General features: G+C 35.7%; 1 protein-coding gene across 1 annotated transcript in view; it reads left to right on the top strand.

Annotated features, from left to right (window-relative positions):
- Positions 1 to 19,867, top strand: part of ADAMTS19 (ADAM metallopeptidase with thrombospondin type 1 motif 19) — a 255,032-nt gene extending 235,165 nt beyond the window's left edge. Inside the window, exons 22-23 of the mRNA XM_082725818.1 lie at positions 16,560 to 16,737; positions 18,551 to 19,867. Of these exons, the coding sequence (XP_082581944.1) occupies positions 16,560 to 16,737; positions 18,551 to 18,702 (330 nt within the window). The 3' untranslated portion in view covers positions 18,703 to 19,867. The remainder of the gene's footprint in view (positions 1 to 16,559; positions 16,738 to 18,550) is intronic.
- The last annotated feature ends 2,779 nt before the right edge of the window (positions 19,868 to 22,646 follow it).

Raw genomic sequence — 22,646 nt, 5'->3', positions numbered from 1 at the left:
TTAAGTTGGTTTTGTTGAGTTACTATATTGCTACCCAGCTTGAACATTGATAGCCTTTGTGGGTAAGGAAAGGAGTATACAGGTCTAATAACTATTCATCTTTGTTCTATGGCTTTTTACCTTTGTCTCTTGGCCTGTTTGTTTTCGTTTGTTTGCTTATGAGATTCAGTTTGTTGCATTTTTTTTTTCTTTATATGGATATAAGCCTTCTCTTTTCCTTAAAACTGTTTCCTTGTTCTTTTTTTTATCATTATTCAAGATTTTATTTATTGGACAGACAGAGATCACAAGTAGGCAGAGAGGCAGGCAGAGAAAGGAAGGGAAGCAGGCTCCCCGCTGAGCAGAGAACCCGATTTGGGGCAGGATCCCAGGACCCAGAGATCACAACCTGAGCTGAAGGCAGAGGCTTTAACCCACTGAGCCACCTAGGTGCCCCTTCCTTGTTCTTTTTTATGACTGAGATCTCAGCATAACAGATTTAAACAGCATGCACAAGTTAAAGCAAGAAGCTCCAAGTGAACTTTATTGATTTCTCCCCTTCTTTTTCACTCCCAACATATTACTTTCATGTTAAAATAAAAACCATCCCAAAATAATTGTAGAGAAAAGGAATAATGCTGCGATTATTAAATTTCATTGATTAAAGTATTCTCGGACAGAGGGAGCACATAGATTTCTTATTCTTATCAGCTGTGTCCCTGGAACAGGAATAGCAACAAGATGTGTGCAATTGTGGGTGGATTTCTGTGTTCCTCAGAGTTCAATAAATCTGTCAGTTTCACTCAAAATCTACTAGTATTTTTTAAACTATTGATAAACAGAAGTAGACTTAAAATTAAGCCTTGGATGGGCTTTAATCGGGGATATTCAGTGAGATATCCACAAAAATCTAGCTATGAAACCCTGTTCCTCCCTCCGTAATATGGGTGTATCATTGGAGAATCAGTTAAAACACAAATAAATCTTCAGCTTGTCCCACTGTCTAAAAGTCGCTAATCTCTGTTGAGCCAATGGTCTATTGGCTAAAAGGAGGCTTCCTAAGGAAACGGTTTGTTTATGCCTCAAACTGTTCACTGCATTGTATCAGCCTATGTGATTTCTGACATCTATGTTTTGGTAGCTTTGTGTAAACAGTGGAGAAATTGCTCTCAGCTTGAGAGAGAAAAATATAAATCCAAGAATATTCAAAAGAGAAAAATCGGTCCTAAAAACGTTACCTCTGATTTCTAAGTAGATATAATACAGCCTTTGTTGCACAGTGCTTACGTTTATTTCATTGAGACTAGAAAATTGGCAAAAATAGGATACAGAGTGTGTGGCTGCTTTGCTCTGGCTTGCATTAACCATTCACACAATTATATGCCACATTCTGACTATATCTGGGATGTAGATAAGGCCTTGGGGCTTTCTTGGGAGAACAGAACATGACCCATATGTTTCTGGGTAGTAAAAATCCGTATTCACTCATTCTAAGGACTCTTAGAATACTGAAGTGAAAAATAACATAGTCCCTTATGTTTAATGAAATGCCTTATTTTCTGCCAGAATTTGACCTTTCTGCCTTTATTCAAACATCTGCAGCTTCTTGTTTTCATTATTGGTGGCCTATAGAGGAGCAAATATAAAGGTAGTGTTTTATCTACCTGTTACAGAAAAATCTGGATCTTCTTGAAGCTTTTACAGCATTAATTTTTCTGTGCAGTATTTAACAAGAGAACTCATTCAAGCGAAATTTAATGAGACAAAAAACACCTTGGAATTCTATGTAATTATTCCTGGTTTATTCTTAGATTCAATTCATACTCTATAATTTGAACTTTATTTAGTCCTTTAAAATTCTAGAAAATGTAACATCTCAAATTATGACATGATAAATAGATTTTTGGACAAGAGATGAGTCTTTTTGTGATGATATAATTCAAAATAAAGCTGGAAGTACAATAAATCATTTTGGATGATTTAATTGTACAGATAATATGGTATATCTTTGTTTAGAAGTGATAACTATAAAGGTTACAATATAAAGAGTCATTTTTAACTAACGCTGTAAAAGGAAACCACAATTACATACTGTATATTCAGTTGAAGAGGAATCTAAAAACTATGAAATTATGAATAATCACAGAGAACCTTTCTTTCCACTAGAGAAAAACTCAGTGTATCATTGACGGAAACGTAAAGAAAGAAATCCTGACCGATGTAGTCAAGAATGTCCTAGACTAATGACTAGATAGCACCATGTTTTTAATATGGCATCTATAGAGCCTAGAGTTTTACATTAAGTCAAAAGAGACAAAAAGAACCAGAGCCAGAATTCCCAAGGGAGGGATTTCTTATTGCCCCATGGCCAGGCTAGGTTTTAGGACTGTGGAATTCTGCATGTCTGGTCTGACCCAATGCTGGCATACACACAACCCAATTAAAATCCACTTGTTGGAGATCACAGAATCCAAATGTATATCTTACTGGTTTTTAAAACTAAACTAAGTGGGTTGTTACAGAGTAGTAGAGGGAAGCTTAATCCCTTGTTAAAGGATTTCCCATTCGAATTTAAAGACATAGTTAGCTTCAAATAACCAAATTAAATACCCTAATAGAATATAAAAATAGAAAATGTTAAATATCAGCTTACACCAGAGAATCAAAGGAATAGATAAAATGACATGATGAAGAAAATATATTGTTAAATAGATACATTAGTAAGACTGATATTTATCAAAGATCCAAATATCATCATTTATAAGACTAAATTTATATTAATTTGTGAATTCTTAAGGCTTGCATTCCCCACATTAAGTTCTACAGAAAGCTCATTTCTTGGGATATTGTCTCCAGTTCTGAGGAATAATGTAGTTAAACAAAGATAATCAAATACTGTTTGCTATAGGACTTTTAGATCCTTTAACATTTTTCTATACTTGGTGAATCTCAAAGAAAGACTAGAGTTTCTCTTTTCTTTTACCTTTTAACTGAAGATCACTTTTGCAGAGCATATAGCTAGTTTGTTATTTAGTGATAATATACTTCAAAAAGGCTTATATTAGATTACTCAAATTTGAAAAACTAGTTTTGCAAGTAATGGGACAAAATCTGTAGATTTAAGCCCAACTGAAATTATCCGTAACCTAGAAAACTGTTCTTCGTGGATTTACATTTCTATATAGCATTATTTTCTAATTATGTCTATAAATCACTGGAAAAGATAACTGCCTATCATTTTTTATAAGTAGAATCTCCTAAGACATGGAAAATTTGAGCAGCTACCTCATAAACGAGTATGAATCTATCAGACTGAAATCCATAATTTTTGGACAGGCGATGAATTAAAGAAATCAGAAGTTGTGGGTTTGGTTTTAAATATTTGGGCAAGATGTCCAACAGAAGACATATTCTACATTATAGGAAAATTTGAAATACACTGGTCTCTGAGTAAGTGTTCATACTAAAGATATTACTTAGTGATATATAGGATACTTTTCATCAGGAAAGACTTTCTACTGTGTTGTTCAGATATATCCACTGAGTATTTACACAATTTGCTATCTATCTGGAGAAGATAGTAGTCTTCTAAACCATGCTTAAAATCTCCAAACAATTGACTATCATATTGTTTTGCCTCTGACTCTTTATACTGCAAGAGAATGGGACATTTTTTACATTGTTACCATTTTTAGGGGTTTTTTTGCTTTTGTTTTCATTTTGTTTTGTTTTGTCTTTAAGATTTTATTTATTTATTTGACAGAGAGAGACAGTGAGAGAGGGAACACAAGCAGGGTGAGTGGAAGAGGGAGAAGCAGGCTTCCCGCCAAGCAGGGAGCCGGATGTGGGGCTAGATCCCAGGAACCTGGGATCATGACCTGAGCCAAAGACAGACACTTAACAACTGAGCCACCCAGGAGCCACCACCCCCCTCCATTTTTATTTTTAATATCTCCTAAGAATCTGATCTCTTACCCCAGATAAGAGATTTAAAAAGTTTTTGGTATTTTTTTAATGTTTGAATTACTCAAACTTGTCAAAGCATTTGACTGATATGACTGAATGTGGCAGAAATATATTAGCTTAAAAAGAATGATGAACACATACTATCTGTAGGTATCTTCTATCTAGAGAAAATTCATGATTTAGAGAGATCGAAGTAGTGTCTCTGTGTCTATGTGTATGTATGTATATGTAATGTTGATATATTATATGTGCATATACATGTATAATTATAAGTGAAGATACAAGAATATGTTTTTAACATCCTTTGGATTGGAAAATGCAAGAGGATTTTTTTTAATCCAAAAGGCTTAATTAACTGTTTTCTTAATAAACCCTTGAAAAATTGCTAGGCTTATAAAATAATACTATCAATGCTCTCTTGCTGCATGCTAGGGTATCTGTAATTTCATTTTATAAATCATACCTGAAAACATTTCAATAAATAAATATGACTTAATTAAAAAATTCCTCTTAATGTTCTTTATAGGGTATAGAGCATGGAACATGCCAAAATTCATTTGGGGGACAATGAGTGTCAATAGGTGGTTGAGGGGAGAATATTTTCCACATACAAAATATAAAGAAATTTGATAAGAATGTTATAAAATTCAGTAAACTTATCATTGAGTGTTTTTTTGTTTAAATGTAGTGAAGTGTATATTTACCAAATACCAGAGGATATCCAGAGATAGATATAACCAGATCATCAGGACTACCAGGGTAAGACATCTTTAAAATGCAAGAAACATATGCAAATAATTTAGAAAGGCATCATATGGTATCTTTGGATGAAGAATGTAACAAAAGGGAAAGTTATTCTAACAGGTCCCTGGTTTTGCTTAAGGTTATCTGGGGCATCCATAGAGCCCAGGAACACAACCAGCATCAGTCTTTTATGCCAGAGAACTGTTCTTCAGGGACCCTAGCCTCTTTCCTACATCTGTAAAATGTGCCAAAACAACTCTAGGTCTTTCTCAATATCACAGTGCTCTAACTGTGCAAGTAGATGTAATAACCCAGTGTCAGTGAGGCAATGGTCGAAATGGTGCATAGTCCAAAGAAGAGTATTTTAAACTGCTTAAAATGAAGGATCTACTTTAGAGACAAAACAAAAATTGTCTGGATTAGAAAAATATAAATCTGTAACTTTATATGCAATATATAAAATGTGTACAAGTCCATATTGGATAATAAATAAAACTAAGAAACTTGTTTAGATACACACACACACACACACACACACACATACATACACATGACTTCAAGGATCAGAAAGGCAACAAGAGATGAGCACTGAGGAGTACTATGGGGCAACCAGAAATCTCCATCTACAGGGAGCATATTCTTCTTCTTTCTGCCCAGGTGCCTCCACATATCTGTTTCCCCATACTACTAAGATTGGATATTATCACACTTTTTTAAAACCAATTTAATAGGTGAGAAAAATGATACCTCATTTTGAAATGCACACATTCTTTGACTCAACAAGTCCATTGCCAAAGATTTTCCTTACAGACATTTTCACCTAATTTGCTAACTCTATTTTTGAAGATGTTCATTGCAGCCGCCTTTGGCACAACAAAAATTTGATAAGACCCATATGTCCTTTAAGTAGTTGTATAAATCAAAATACCATATACAAACAGTGAAATACTGTAGTTTTTTAAAAATGCATTTATCTATAAATGAGGAAGTTTCTCTAAGACTTTTTTTTTTTTAAAGATTTTATTTATTTATTTGACAGACAGAAATCACAAGTAGGCAGAGAAGCAGGCAGAGAGAGAGAAGGGGAAACAGGCTCCCGCTGAGCAGAGAGCCCTATGTGGGGCTCGATCCCAGGATCCTGAGACCATGACCCGAGCCGAAGGCAGAGACTTAATCCACTGAGCCACCCAGGCGCCCCTCTAAGACTTATTATTAAATGAGCAAATATTATATGAAATAGTTATATATAATAGGAACTGAAGTTGTTTACATATTATATTTATACATATTAAAAATCTGGGAGTGCCTGAGTAGCTAAGTCAGTTAAGCAACCAACTTTCAGTTTCAACTCAGATCATAATCTCAGGGTCCTGGGATTGAGCCCTACGTTGGGTTCCGTGATTGGCATGGAATCTACTTGTCCTGCTTCCCCCTTTCTCTCTGCCTGCCTCTCCACCCTCTTTTGATCTCTGTCAAATAAATAAATAAAATCTTAAAAAAAAAAAAAAAGACTCAAACACGGGCATCTACAAGATAGATCAGAGAAGAGAAATAGAAATTTTAGAATCATCCACATTTAGATGGTGTTTAAATTTTTCAAGTCCATTTTTTTTAAAAGATTTTATTTATTTATTTGGCAGAGAGAAAGATCACAAGTAGGCAGAGAGGCAGGTAGAGAGAGAGGAGGAAGCAGGCTCCCCACGGAGCAGAGAGCCTGATGTGGGACTCGATCCCAGGACCCTGGGATCATGACCTGAGCCGAAAGCAGAAGCTTTAATCCACTGAGCCATCCAGGCGCTCAATTTTCCAAGTCTAAGTGTGCCCAAGGAGGGAGCGTAGCTAGAAAAGGGAGTGTAGCTGGAGGGAGTGGGGACAGGGGTGGGTTGTGTCTTTATTCTCAGCCCAAACTTCAGTTGCCCTCAGCCTCTGCCATCATCGTGCCAAGAATTCCTCAAATTTTGTATATTTAAAACAAAATTCCTCATTTTATTTCCTCCAACCATACCCCACTCCCAATTTCCTTTTTCTTGAAAAATGTCAATATCATCTTCCCAGCTCCCTGGTCTGGAAACTATTCTTGGCTCTTCTTCTTCATGTAAGTAGGGATTTATTTCCATTGTTTTTTGCTTCCAGTATAATAATGCCATCCTTTTTACTTTTTTTCCTTAGGATTAGAGTAACGGTTTCTTTTTTTTTTTTTTAATATTTTATTTATTTATTTGACAGAGAGAGATCACAAGTAGGCAGAGAGGCAGGCAGAGAGGCAGGCAGAGAGAGAGAGGAGAAAGCAGGCTCCCTGCTGAGCAGAGAGCCCAATGCGGGACTCGATCCTGGGACCCTGAGATCATGACCTGAGCCGAAGGCAGCGGCTTAACCTCTGAGCCACCCAGGTGCCCTAGAGTAACGCTTTCTAATGTGCTTCCTTCCCCACGTCCTCCTGTTTCAGACCTGTCCACTCATAGGGATGACTTCATCACTCTATCCTATAGCTTAAGTACTTCCAGAGAATTGCCTTTGGATACTCACACTGGCATTCAAAGCTTTCCGTATTCTGGTCCTAACTTACCTATTGAGAAGTGTCTTATTATTCTCATTAATTAGATATCTCTACTAAGCTGAGGCCTGAGCAGTTTGTACTTGTACATTCTCTGTGTCTTTGTTGATATCTCTTTGCCTAGAATGTGTTTCCTCCAAGTACTTGAGTCCTTCAAGGACCATCTGAAGTGTTTGATCTTTCAAAGGCTTCCACAATAAATGACAGAGTTTCTTTGGACTTAATGACTATGTTACTTTTTCCTCCAGTAATTATTAACTGCCTTATATTGTTGCTGTCTGATTAAGAATATCTTGGGGTACCTACACAGTTCAATTGATTACATGTCCAACTCTTAATTTCAGCTCAGGTCATGATTTCATGGTCCTGGGATCTAGCCCCACGTTGGGCTCCGCACTCAACACAGAGTCTGCTTAATTAAGATTATCTCTCCCCAGGGACACCTGGGTGGCTCAGTGGGTTAAGCCTCTGCCTTCAGCTCGGGTCGTGATCCCAGGATGCTGGGATCAAGCCCCGCATCGGGCTCTCTGCCCTCAGGGAGCCTGCTTCCTCCTCTCTCTGCCTGCCTCTCTGCCTACCTGTAATCTCTGTCAAATAAATGAATAAAATCTTTAAAAAAAAAAAAAAAGATTCTGTCTCCCCCTCTTGTTCTCTCTCTCTCTCTCTCTCCCTCAAATAAGTAAATAAATTTAAAAACTAATAATAAGGAATATTTTAATGCTTTTTACCCTTCTCACAAATCTTTCTGAGTGACCAGAACATTACATTACATTTACAAATGTTTATTGAATAATTGATCACTAAGCTTTTGCATCAAGTAAGCAAAAAGTGTAGGATATATCTAAACATTGCATTTCTTTTCTTCTGATCCATTTTATTTTCTGACTCTAATTCTGTAAGAACTCCAACATTGCATATATTTTACTACAAAAGAATTAGTAACTAGCTTATTTTTCTTTAGGAAAATTAATCAGTATAATTTTATGTAAATGTATGACTCCTTTGACCTTTTTCTGTATGGTAAATCAAACTACTTAAAAATGTGATGTATTTTTTAAAAGGTAAATCAACCCTTATTTGAATAACAGTGAAAAAAGGGCTTAACGTTGAGCTTTCAGGTAGCTGGTGGACTTCTGCATTCTCTTGAACCCATTTGGCTGAAATAGCTGTCCTCAGGTTAGATGACAGTTATCGAACCTGGAAAGAAAACAGTGGATGGAAGCAAAGCACACTTGAGAATCTTCGCTATGACCTGGCAAATACTTGGTCTATTTCAGGTTGGCATAATTTAAAGGTAATTACGTAGTGCTCTCTGTGCTATTTTAAACCAAGACTTTATTAAAACAAACAAAACAAAACCTACACATTTCTCTCACATGGCCATGGAGGGATCTGATTCATTTTGGACACAGGATTGTTGGACTAGACCTGAAAATTATTTTATTTGAAAAGGAAATTCAATCATTGTCCTTCCAAGCAGTTCTCTCTGGTGGGAAGATGTTTCACAGGAATGAGAAAGATAAAATAGAAACGTCTCGATAGTCCTTTTTTCACCTCTCCAACACCGTGTGATTCATAGGCTGGGAGAATTGCAAATGTGTTCAAGACTTTGTGTTTATTAATTGCTTCTTAATGCAAAACATCTTTTTTTTTCCTTCCATTATTGTGGTGATCAATGTGTACTTTAATATAAAAAATTATTTGGGGGGCTAATTTGATGGCCCTTTCATAATATATTCACTTCTCTGCTAATCATTCATAAGCATTCTGCTTGATTCTGCCACACACATTTCCTTGATTTGCTCTAACGATATGCAGACATTTTCATTAAAGAGAAAAGAATAGTTTGAACTGTAGAACCAAATGTTGAATTAATTAAACACACATGCAAAAAAATCCTCAAACATCTGACCTCTAGGAATAGATTCAAGTCCAAATACCCATGTGTTAAATAAGGCAGATGAACTACTTTAAAAAGACGCTGAAACACTGACCAAAATAAATAGCAAATCTCAGAAAACAAACCTAACTTTTGTTCCTTAGAATGCTTGTTTCACACTCACTTTATTAAAAAGCTGAAAAATGGAACTGCCAAACATATACATAAATGAATAGGAATGCTGCGCTAATAATTTCCAGTAGAAGTCATCATTTACTTTCCTTATGAGGTCCACTCTCCACTGCGAATGCTACTTCACTCTTGTTAAACCACTCTGGAATAATCCACTTATTCCCAAAGACAAATTATCCAAGTCGATGCTGTTAACTTTGTTATAGATTGGCACTGATCATTAGAGATTATATCAGGTTCTGTAAGATTGTCTATTATATTGGTTTCGAAAATTTTTTTTGAACTCTGTTTGCCAGTGACAATTTTCTCTTAATTTAGGAATTCCTATTTCTTACAAAGGCCAGCTGGAAATGAGTAAAGCATTACAGAGCCTTCCTTAGCTGTTGGCCTAGAGAACACACATTCTCTCCAAAATATATATCTTTGGCACAGTCTAGAAGGAAGGAATCTCGGGTAATCTCTATGCTGGCCAAGTGTGAGAATTACTATTTTTAACCCCTGAATATACTGAAATTTGTTTGTTTTCTAAGGAACTCAAAAGCAAACCAGTGTTAGTTATGTTTGTTAGCCAACAAAACTGCAAATAAATATCTTACAGTAGTATTTTTACTGTTGGGTTTTCTGCCTCTTCGGTGTGATGTTTCAGAAGACATTTGACAGCACTCTACAGCTTGAAGAACTTTACAGTTTAACATGCACAAATTAGTGGTTCTATAAACTCACTGGCAAACTAGTTGATTATTTAACTGGAGTCTACAAATTTATTTGTATCACACTGTCCCAGTTTGTTGCCAAATCCAAGTTAATGAAATATCCAGGATAACAAATAACTTCGCACCAAAACAGTGTCATTGTGACTATTCTGATGCCCTGAAAGGAGAGGTAGGAAACTATCATTTAACTAATAATTTTAAAGTTTAGCACTTTACTACAGAATCCCCATACCTAAGACTAGATGTGCAAGTGGTTTTTAGCTCCATGTTCAGAATCACGTATGCAGAATAGATCTACTTGATCTCGGAAACTGTCAAGCACAGAAGCACTATAAGAATCAGGGATCAGTGCAAAGAATGCAAGTCTCCTCTCTACATAGGTGAGTAGTTAAAAGTCATTTACAGATATGCCATTGATAAAGAGTTCTTAAGTGAAATGAGTTTTCTAGAAGTACATAGGTCACTTGGACAAGAATAAAATGATGTTCTTCAATGAATTTAACAGATACATGACACATGGTAGATTTTTTACCATGAGCCATTATGGAAATTCCTACATGACTCATGAATGTTCAATTGACAGAAAGATAATTCAATTACCTTGCAAAAATAGATTCAAGTAGTGTGATGGCCAAGAACCTATGAACCTTGAAAACCTCTGAAAATCATTCTCCTCTGTCATTTTGATACTTTATAAATTGTTATATGGCTATTTCTTGGTACCTGTGTAGCTCTTATTCTTGGAATTAAGCATATTTTTCTAATGTAAGTGTATTTCAAAGCACGTTTGCTGTCATTCACTACTATTTAGTAAATTTATGTCACTCAGCATAATGGTATTCATAGAAACTTTGGGGAACAATACATGTAGATTATCTTGAAAAGATGCAGATTCTTGATAAACATATTCAAATCCATCATAAAAGGAGTATTTCTATATAAAATAATGAAACTTTAGCAGCAGAGGACGCTCATTCCTTCTATGTAGTATTTGATGCATCAAAAACTTATTTATACACATTGTATTAATTAAGATCTAATTATCTACAATCTTTCAAGATTAGACTGAAAACAAATAATTTCATCAGGCATCAATAAAATGTCTCAAGATGCACAGCCTTTTCTAGAACATCTTCTTTAAGGTGTTTACATGTTTTTCAAAGTATGAAACTAAGACCTGAGCAACACTGTGTAATAATGCCATAAATAATATTATGTCAGGAGTGAAATGCCCATGGTAAGTTTCTCCCTGCAGTTCATACATTAGGCAATGCTTCAACCCTCATCCATCCTTTGTGATGGATTCCACACCTTGGCCTGCCCTTGAGAAGGACATCCCAGCCATTCAGAGCTCATTTCATCTCCTTCTATGAAAATGCCCCATAGTTATAAGTTTGTTAAGAAATTTTTTAGTGTGTTTCTTTTTCCTACGTTTTTTCTATTTCCCCTTATTTGTTTGCATTTAGGCCAGTTCATAAGTTTGTGGAACCAAGCTGGCAAATCTGGTCCACTACAGGGCTATCATCTGAGTACATATAACTTTCCAGGACTTATATCTGTATCTAACACCAGGTCATCTTTGACTATTTCTATAAAAAATATATAAGCTAAGAAAACATCTACTATACACTTCCCCAACTGGTACATTGCTTCTTTCTCCAGATACTTTTTTTCAGTTAGTTCAAATAAAATTTTCTTAGGTAGCATAAAGTTGTTTAGTTCTTATTACCTGGCATAAGAATGACAGAAACTAAAATTTCAGGTAACAGAAATGGTTGTAAGATTCTACCAGTGTGTATTCCGTTTTAAAAGAGGATAAAGCCTTCTTATTGATTTGCCAACATTTGTATTTGTGGTTCTCATTTGCTAAACGATTTTTCTAATGTTTTAATAGTCCAAACTGTGAATTATTGAGAAAGTTTCCCTAGTCATGCTTAGTGTTTGATATTCTGTCGACATAATTTAATCCAGTATTAGAAGTTGTCACTAATCTCCCAGGGCCCTGAAAGATTCATTCCAATAAAAGAGAAATCTATGGGGATATTATCTAAAGATATGGCCCATGTGTTCCCAAGTGCGGGGAAGGTCATAAATTTCTCAGATAATCTAAAATGATGAATATCACTAAGTCAGTAAAACAAATTTCACTTTCAGGGGCTCATGTTTTTGGTGGGAAAGAGGGATTACCAACAGCAGTTCTCCGTGTACCTTGTTATCTTGGTCAAAATTAATTCCAAAATCATGTGAGCAATTTTCTAAACTGTTCAAGTTTGTTCTAAAGATTGCGGTTTCCTTTTTAATCTGGTAAATCTGGGACATCAAGATTGCATTTCCTGTTTAGAATTAAAGGCTTCTAGTTCATGGGATTGATTCATGAGGTGCTTTGCTTCAAAGGTCCTTCTGGGTAAGATTAACTGTTGAGTTTTTTGTCAGACAATACAAGTCTCTCTATTTAAAATACTCCAGTCAGGGAACTTTCCTTGTAAAAAAAAATATCAATGGCAAGTTATCAGGCACACCCTGTGTTTCTTTATCAGTTGCTGGCAAATTGATGTTGACATTTTAGCATTTTGGCCTTTACTAGAAGTCTAGAGTGCTGCTTTGTTTCAAATACATTTTAAATTTACTGGGTACTTTTGTGAAGAGCAAGATTTAAAATGTATTAGATAAAAAGACTGAAGGAGGGAGGGAAGGAAGGTAGGAAAGAAGACAAAAAGGGAAGAAGGAGAGAGAAAGAAAAAGCCATTGAAATTAATCTGAGATGCATAGAAACACAATGGAAATAATATCATATTTGGACTCAAAAGACTTGCATTTGATGTTTGTCTCCCTTTTTTTGTGGAGCAAGTCCATTACATCTTCCATGAGTCCTTCTCTGATCATCCCAGATGAATTACAAAGCCTTAGACCCAAGACTTTCCCAAGCTCTCCTTCCCAGCCTTAGTATTTCCATGGCACTTGTCAATATCTAATGTACAGTGACATTTAATTCTTTACTTTTCTGCTCTCTCTTGTTAGAATGTAAACTCCTTGGGGGCATGTGTTTTTCTCTATTTTATGTACTGTCATATCCCAATATCCAGAACAGTGTCTGGCACATTGTGGACTTGCAGTAAATATTGAATGAATGAATGGAATAATCTCTATGAGCCTCGCTCTTTTCATTTTCAAAGTTATGAGGATTATGATAAAGTTTAACCAAGGTATTCTGTGTAAAAGCATATTAGATAATGCTAAATGTAATACCTATTGCCTGTGTCCATTCATTTGTATTGATCATCTATTGCATAGATCTACCAGTAAAATATCTGTAGATGAGATGACTGTATGTGCCAGATTATCCATGACTGTCCAATGTATGCCTATGGTATAGGAAAAATAATTTTAATACTTCTTTCACAAGTGACCTGATTTGGGTGAAAAATTATATGCTCACTCTATCTCAAGATAAATCATGCAAGTGAATTGTCTTTAAGGCAAAAAAGTTTATCTCCTATTTTATAACCTAGGTTACAGCAAAACAAAACAAAACAAAAAAACCCTTCTAATTGTTTAATTGTACAATACGAGGATTAGATGTCCATATGGCAGGATAAAGACAAGGAAAGATTTCTGGCTATGAACATAAGAGGAGTATTAGTGATGTTCTACTATCAAGTACTGCTTAAGCACTTGATCTCTGAATTTAGTATATGTGATTTCTAATTCCAGTTCTACTACTTCTTAACTGTAAAGCTTTGGGCAATTTATTTCACTTAGTTGAGCCTCTATCTTATCTGTGTGAAAGGGGTAAAACTAGTATTCATGGGCTGCATGTGAGATACCAAAATAATTATGGCCTAACACAGTGCCTGACATATACTAAATACTGCCTGACATGTAATAAATAATACTGCCCGACATATAATAAATAAATAGTAAGGGCTAACTAATGTTAGTATGCTATGAATTAAAACCTTCTGGAGGTAGTGGTATGAGTTTCCTTTGATCCTAAAGCAGAAAACTGTCATTCTATAGACAACTCATTATTTAAAATACTAAACAGTTGGGGAAAATTAAAAATAAATAAGTTAATTAAATATTAAACACTTGACTGAAAGTGGATGAAATTGCCCAATTTCTGCATTGTTTCATAATCTATTCCTGACCATCTGTTTTACATATTTTAGAGTTTTCTTAATAAAGTTTACTGGTGAAAGTACCAACTTCATCATATTAACAATTATTAATGTCTTTATTTTCTGCATGGGATCCTGAACATAATAGATGGTCAATAAATACTTGAAAATTCAATAAATTATTAGATATTCTGAAACATTTAATCAAACTACCATCTTGACAGAAATTGTGCCATTTCACTGTGGGCTGGCACACTGAATAATTAATGATGAAATTAAAAGCCTTTCCTGTTAAAAGCCTCACCAGTTAAAAATGATCAGACTAGGGGCATCTGGGTGGCTCAGTGGGTTAAAGCCTGTGCTTTCAGCTCAGGTCATGGTCCCAGGGATCTCTGGGATTGAGCCCCGCATTGGGCTCTCTGCTCAGCGGGAGGCCTGCTTCTCTTCCTCTCTCTGCCTGCCTCTCTGCCTACTTGTGATCTCTGTCTGTTAAATAAATAAATAAAATCTTTTTAAAAAATTATCAGAGTATAGTAACTTTTAATAATCACTGATTGGGAATTTTTACTTTCATAGTAATTTAGACCCAAAAGTATAATTACAACCTACTGCAATGCCTTGCTTAACAAAAAGGAAATATAAGTGCCAGGTAAATTAGTTGCAAGAGACAATATTAGAACTCAGTCTGCTCATTTCAAGGCCAGAATTATTTTGTGTCTTTTTCTTTTAACCTCCTCCTTTTTTTTTTTTTTTTTTTTATCATTTCATTAACTTATTCTTTTGAGAGAGAGAGCAAGGGAAGGGGCAGAAAGAAGCAGACTTCCCACTGAAGAGGGAACCCAATGCAGGACTTGATCCCAGAACCCTGGGATCATGACCTGAGCCGAAGGCAACACTTAACTAAGCCACCCAGGCATCCTTACCTGTCTTTAATCATAGTGACACGATTTAAGGAATTACCCAATTGCTTAGTACATTCTATAATAAAGTAAGAGCTAGTTTAGAAGATGTCTTATGATTTCAACTGCTTCATTTCAAATATCTATTCATTTTTCACCTATATGCAAGAAAATTTTTACCAAAAAGTATTTTATAAAGAAGATTATTACTAGTAAGAGCCTGATTTTTTTATTGCTGAAGTATGTTAATGAAAATTAGATCCTAAGGCTATTAGATTATTTTTTATTTTTATTTTTTATAGTTTTTATTTAAAAGAAATGTTTCAGACTATTTAATTTTGTAATAAAGCTTATTCTGTTAGTTCCAAAGGCAGAAATGATTCTGTATTAGTTAAATGAATTATAGAACTTCCATTATTTCCTGGATACTATTTTCATTTCCGGGTTATTCCCAGATTGTTACAAAACCTAACTTACATAAGGAATGCAATTAACATCTTTTTCTCTTAAGTGTTTTCAAATGTTATGAAAGGCACTATTTAGCCATTATCTACTAAAATTATATATTTTGAGTCATCATGTATCTATAGTTACTTATTTCTTACAATCTGAAAGACAGTGTGTCACTTTGATTTGTTCATGTCTTTTGGAGTTGATTTAATTCTCTACAACTATTTGGCTAAATATGGCTAAATCTTCACTATGTAGAAGATAATATGAATATGATCAGTAAATAAATCATTATTTTCAGAAACAAAGCCATATTTACTCTTTCACTTATAATTTTGATTCCAGAAAATAGTTGTATTTTCACAGTCAAATAAGCATCCGTTTATCTGTGTAACAAGTTAAAACTGGTGACACCTTTGGACCCCAAAGACTGGTCTAATAAAAGACAATTATACATTGAGTATGTTCTTCTTTGCAAAATGTCTTACAAATGAAAACAGAGCCTACTTCACTAAAATATAAGTAATCTATTAAAATGATATTTTATTAGAAAAATACAGATTATGGGTACCTGGGTGGCTCAGTCGGTTAAGCATCTGCCTTCACCTCAGGTCATGATCCTGAGGTCCTGGGATCGGGATCGAGGCCCAGGTCAGGCTCCCTGCTCCACGGGGAGTTGGCTTCTTCCCGACCCCTTGCCTGCTGCTCCCTCTGTGCTCTCTCTCGCTCTCAAATAAATAAATAAAATATTTTTTAAAAATGAATTTGTTGCAAACCAGGTATTAGAACTTTAAACACCGTCCACCTGAGTGCAACACTGGCATCATTCACTCTTTCCCTCCGAGTCATACTCTCCATCTTTCTTTCTTCTTCTTTCCTCCCCTCTGTCCTTCACGCCCCAGCACTGTCCCTGAGGTAAGCATTGACATTTCTAACCCACGTTCTGCATCAACTTTGGATGTTGTGACTCATGTTAAATTTTAAGGAAGGGGTGGAAAAGGTGGCTCACAATCTAGAACAAGGAAAGAGCAACAAGGAATTTTAACACATCTTGTATCTCTCCAGTGCTCAGTTACCTGTGGCAAAGGGATGCAATCCCGTGTCATTCAGTGCATGCACAAGATCACCGGAAGACATGGAAATGAGTGTTTTTCTTCAGAAAAACCCGCAGCATACAGGCCATGTCACCTTCAGCCCTGCAATGAGAAGATTAATGTAAATACCATAACATCACCCAGGCTGGGTAAGCAGACCAAAAACGGGATGGTTTTGAGAAATAGGGAAATGCTCATGGCTTCTTCTCTTTTGCACATTTTTGTAAAGCTTTGTTCTTGATCTGTGTGAATTAGTTTGGTTCTGACTTAATGGGATATATTTAACTACAGTTTAGTGCAAACAGTCAGAGGGTGAAAAAATCCTAAAGACTAAACACTTAGGATTCCTGAAGCTGTCTACTCAGCCTGGCCCTGGAAATACGGATGCCACATTCTCAAGGTCATCTTAGAAAGGGTTGCAGGATGTAGATATATTTGGTGTTCTGACCAGTTTCATGGCAGAACTATTGATGAAGGTATTATCTCTGGAAGGGTGAGGTTGGGGTATATATCTTAGATCTCTCAGTTGTTAATAGCCTTCCTTTTGATCCTGGGTACAAATTGTCCTTTGGAGAGTCATAGAGTAAAAAAGGCTTTCAAGGAGAGTGGGCGCCTGGATCTAAACCACTGAAAAAGAGGTAACAGTTTTTGAATCTTTAAGGACATAATATTATATACAAATAAATGCTGGTAACATATTGATTTACATAGTTTATTATGTTATAAATAGTTTCATATATACTCTCAATTCATGTTGTTTAATCTATTATCAAGAAGTAGATCATGCATTTTAAGTAAATATAGCTTGCACTTGCCTAAAAAATTTTCATAAGTGAATTAGGCTTTATTTCTTTGGCAATTAGGGGCTTTTAACAGCACCACTGCCTGTCATTGGGTTAATTTATGTTTACTACCTTCACTTTTAATCTGTGTGTACAATCTACAGGGAAACAATTTAATCATACAGAACAATATTGCCAAAATTCAAAGAGTTTAATTGTCTTAGGTATTTTTTTACACATAGGATTCAGTCAAATGGAAAAGTCTGGTTCTTCATAGAAATACAAAAGTTCTGTTTTTCAAGCCAAATAATTAACATTTCTAGGAAATAATCAGTTCAAATGGCATTAAGCATAGTTAAGACAAAAAGTTAAGCAATCCTAGAGCAGATGCCCTAAATCCATGTGTTCAAAACAACATAATCCCTTCCTCTAGCAATTAGCTTAAGTCCTTCTTAAAAATAGTGGATTAAAAAACTTTAATTAAAATTGCATTTTCTCTATTTATTATTTCTTGAAGGTATATGCCCATACACACAAGCACAGTGGAAAACCCGAGGTTTTAAAAGTAAAATAATGAGTCATCTTAGAATGGTGGCAAAAGAAAGATTCCACATATTTTATTACTGTAAATTTCAGTCAGTTTTGATAATCAGCTCTGATTTTAAAGATATGGGAAATCAAGATCCCCAGATAGTCCACCTAGATATGTCTGCTTTCTAAGAAATAAGGAATGTGGGATAAGTGTGAGCGTATTTGCTTTGCTTTCATCCATAACCGTACTTATTCATTTATATCCCATAAAAGTGGATATAGTAAGCAAAGTCATTTTTTCTTTTTAATCTTCTCAACTGAAAATCCACAAGAAACTTAAATGAAATCCATAAGATTGAACCTTAAAAGCCATGTGTATTTCAACTCACTGAATTTGGGAAATCTAGCTTTAATGAGCCTGAACAAGCTCCTAAGTGAGACCATTATTCATTCATTTTATTTCTTATTATAGGATGTGTGCATGTGTGTCTTTCAAGTTCCAAAAGATAGTATTAAATGAGTTGACAGTAGTATTAAATGAGTCAACGTGAATGCTCCCAATCCTCCCACTTAAATGATTGCTACTTGTTTCTACTCTTGACACCTAGGCTATCTGCCTGTATTGAGTTCCCTCATTTCTGCTTCACAGCCGCACTGACGTTCAAGTGCCTGGGAGATCAGTGGCCCGTGTACTGCCGAGTGATACGCGAGAAGAACCTGTGTCAGGACATGCGCTGGTATCAGCGCTGCTGTGAGACATGCAGGGACTTCTATGCCCAAAAGCTGCAGCAAAAGAGTTGACCTCGAACAGGCTGGCTGGCTCACAGCTCTTTGCAATTACATTATTTATAAACACACACACTAGCATGTTTTTCAGACCAAATATTATCAGATTACATATAATTTAATCAAATTAATTTATTTTTGTGCCTGCCAAACATCCAATAAGGTGTTTGTTTTGGATATACAAACATTTCGATTTATACTATATGGCTTCATAAATTTATATGAATAATTTTATATGGATAAGTTAGATCCAGTTTCCAGAATCAAAATAAAAAGGGGGGAAAATAAGAAAAAAAACAAGATCATTAGGCTTTTCAAAAAAAATTTTTTTTTCAGTTAGGGCTGTCTCTAAGGTGCTATTCTCTCCCTGCCAATACCGCTGAGTTATCCAGAATGTATACTAACTTAGTGTAATAGTTTAGTTTTATATGGAGAGAAGTCATTTTTGGGTTTTGGTGTCCTGATGCAGAATTAGCCCATTTTCTGTAAACTACAGGAAATGTGTAAACGTAACAAACCTCATAGTGTTGAACAGGTTTTTAGAGAATGTATTATGAATTTGGTTCAGATTTAGAGATATCCACAGGAAAAATTCTACTGTAATTATAACCTTATTTTAATAATGGAAAAGAAAAGTCAAGATAGAGACTTTGATCATGTTCATGAACATGTACTTGAACACAAGTATTGTAACAATGAAACACTGTAATAATGATTTACACTGAATCACCATTGCACTGTTGATATAGTGTAGAGAAACCATTATAGAAATGGTAACATCCTACAAAAATATGTATTATTTTAACATGTTGTCATTAGATTTTAGCTTTTTGAAATGTTTTGAACAAAGAAAGCAGTGATCCACCCATTTCCTTGTATCTTTTTAGCAGATTTATTAAAGAGTAGAGTACTTAGCCTCACAAATCGTAAGGAGAAAATTTACCAAATATTTTTCAGCTTTTTCCCTAGAAACAAGAAAAAAAAAAACACTTATAATACTGTGGTAGTTTCATTGTGTTTTTTTTCTTTTGAAAACTAAAAAAGTTTTGCACTTCTGTGAAACGTTAAAAAACCAGCTTAAATGTTTTCTTGTGAGAAAATGTTGTACATGATTCACATGATTTCTAGATTTTTTTTTTCAATAAAATATGTGAAGCTTCCTATTGGGAGGCATTCTTCATAGGTCTCTTCCATCTCTGCACATCTTGGCACCATCTACTCTTGCTCGGGACCATCTTCTAAGGAATGTTTATATAACGAGCAGGGAAGATCAAGATGGTGGAGCAAAGGGCAGACGTGCTGACTTATTATAAATGGGTTTCTGTCCCTAAAATGGGGGTCCCTCTCCTGTGATACAAGCCACTGCATGTGCAGATATTATGTGGCTCTCTTCGTGTCCCTCTGGGGCAATTAGGGGTCAGGAAACCGGTGCCAGAAAATGCTGACTCTCTGCTATTGCTCTTGTGGTGAGTAATAAAGTCCTTTGCCTCTAACCCAGGGAGGGGTTTTCTGTCTTTTGCTCTGAAATTGTGCAGGCTCACATGATAGAGTGTAAGTAGAGTAAAACCTCTACATCTGGGCATTTGTGAGGCTTCTCTCATTCGTATGTTTCACCTTCATTTAAAGCAGAGGAAGGTATTTGGTTTCTAGATGGCCCCGCACTTATGTATATCCTGCGTTTAATTGCTTAGATATAAAATTAACCAATATTCACACATCTTAAGTAAGAGAGTTGGGGCATGAGAGAGGTAAAAATTAGTAGGAGGAGACATTCTCAGTTATGTCCCTTGATTCCTAAATCCATGAATCTAGGTAGAAATAGCAAATCTGTATTGGCAGATAAATCAGACCATACACAATATTGTTGGCATATTTTCTCCCAACTTGTTCTAGAACTGAATATTAAAGAAAAAATTAAAAAGTCATTGCACCTTTCTGTGAGACCATCTGCTAGAGGATGATGGGAGAACACAGTAGTACCAGAGATTTACGTTGAATGTGAGACCTGTGCTACTTTTTATTTATGGTAACATGGGTTCCCTAAACAGAAACAAATATCTGGAATACCAGTAGAAAATGAGGTATTTGGCAAATTAGTGGATGGTATTGTAAATACCCAGTAGTGCAATTGCAGGGTCATAGGATAGCCCTATTTTTAATTTCTTAAGGAATCTCCACACTGTTTTCCAAACTGGCTGCACCAACTTGCATTCCCACCAACAGTGTAAGAGGGTTCCCCTTTCTCCACATCTTTTCCAACACTTATTGTTACTGTCTTGTTGATTTTGACCATTCTAACTGGTGTAAGGTGGTATCTCAATGTGGTTTTGTTGTCTTGGGTTTTTTTTTTTTAAAGATTTTATTTATTTATTTGACAGAGACCACAAGCAGGCTTAGAGGCAGGCAGAGAGAGAAGGGGGAAGCAGGCTTCTTGCTGAGCAGAGAGCGCAATGTGGGGCTGGATCCCAGGATCCTGAGATCATGACTTGAGCTGAAGGCAGAGGCTTAACCCACTGAGCCACCCAGGCGCCCCTCAATGTGGTTTTGATTTGAATCACCCTGTTTGCTAATTATGATAAACATTTTTTTATGTGCTTGTTAGCCATTTGTATGTCTTCTTTGGAGAAGTGTCTTGTTTATATCTTCTGCCCATTTTTTGACACGATTATCTGTTTTGTTTGTGTTGAGTTTGAGGAGTTCTTTATAGATTTTGGATATCAGCCAAAATCTATGGTGCCATTATCATTTTAAAAGTCTTCATTCTCTAGATCATGGAACCAACAAGGTAAGCAGGAGTCTGTCAGTTTCTAAGTATTTCTATTCCAAATATGCTTTCCAGAATTAGGAAGATAACTATGGGGGGTGAGGGGCTTCAGAGACTCTTGGTATCCTTATGAGACAGATTTAAGTCAAAATTTGGTTAAATTATTTGACTTCCATACACTCTTGCTCTGACTTCGGGGCTACAGTAGGAGTTTAGGATCTCCAGGAATAGTATCAGATGAGATCCGTTAATCATGAAAAAGTCTGATTTTTTTTCCCCTTCCTCCAGTAAGTACGTTGTGCCCATCAGGGAAAACTTGAAGGTAAATTTACAGTATAAAATTGGACAATGTAGGAGGATCCTTCCTTAAAATGATCCACCCTCCCCTTCATTCTAGGACTCTAAGTCAGTGAACCTATTCTCATATGGAGACTGACCAAGGGAATGCAATGTCCTGATGTGGTGATCCAAATCAGACCTCTTTTCACAAAGTCTAGAGATGTAAACTTAAACAACTCAAGTAAGGCTTCGGTAGTATGCCCGTCTGTTTTAGTCTTAGGAACTCCATAATCAATTAGCCAAAATCTTTGCAGGTCAAACCATTCCCTTTACCTCTTTGATTCTGCTGCCCTTTATGGTAACCATTCCCATATGGTCTTTGATAGTGAAATGCAGCACTTTATCTCCTGCCCTTGTGGAATTCCACCATCCTCATTACATTTAAGAAGCCCAGTTCTGCAGCAGCATTTCCTTATTCCAGACTTTCAGAGAAACACCCCTGCGGAGTTCTTTAAGGATTCCAATGTAGCCTTTGCTGATGTGAAGGGAGTTCGAAGTCTTGGTGAAGGGAAAGCCCTCTGGAGCCTCTCAGGGGAGCTGTTTAACAGGTAGGTGAGCATCTATCATATTAAAACTATATTAAAACCTGTAGACTACATTGTAATAAGGAAGATGTGGCATCTCCATTTTATTCAGATGGATCACCACTGGGTCTAGATTTCAGGCACATCATTAGAGTCACTCCTAGTTACGTGAAGTAACACTTTGAATCCAGAATCTCCTCTTAGTGAACCTATTTAAAAACACATAGACTAATAAAGTGTTGTATTTCTTCTGCCCTAATACAAAACCATTAAGAAATATTCCCATATAGATATACTTTGGGTTTCAGTTAATATAACTGGTGAAATCTTGC

Source organism: Mustela nivalis, assembly GCF_964662115.1.
Source record: "Mustela nivalis genome assembly, chromosome: 3".
Classification (NCBI taxonomy): domain Eukaryota; kingdom Metazoa; phylum Chordata; class Mammalia; order Carnivora; family Mustelidae; genus Mustela; species Mustela nivalis.
This window is presented reverse-complemented; position numbering and strand designations above follow the sequence as displayed.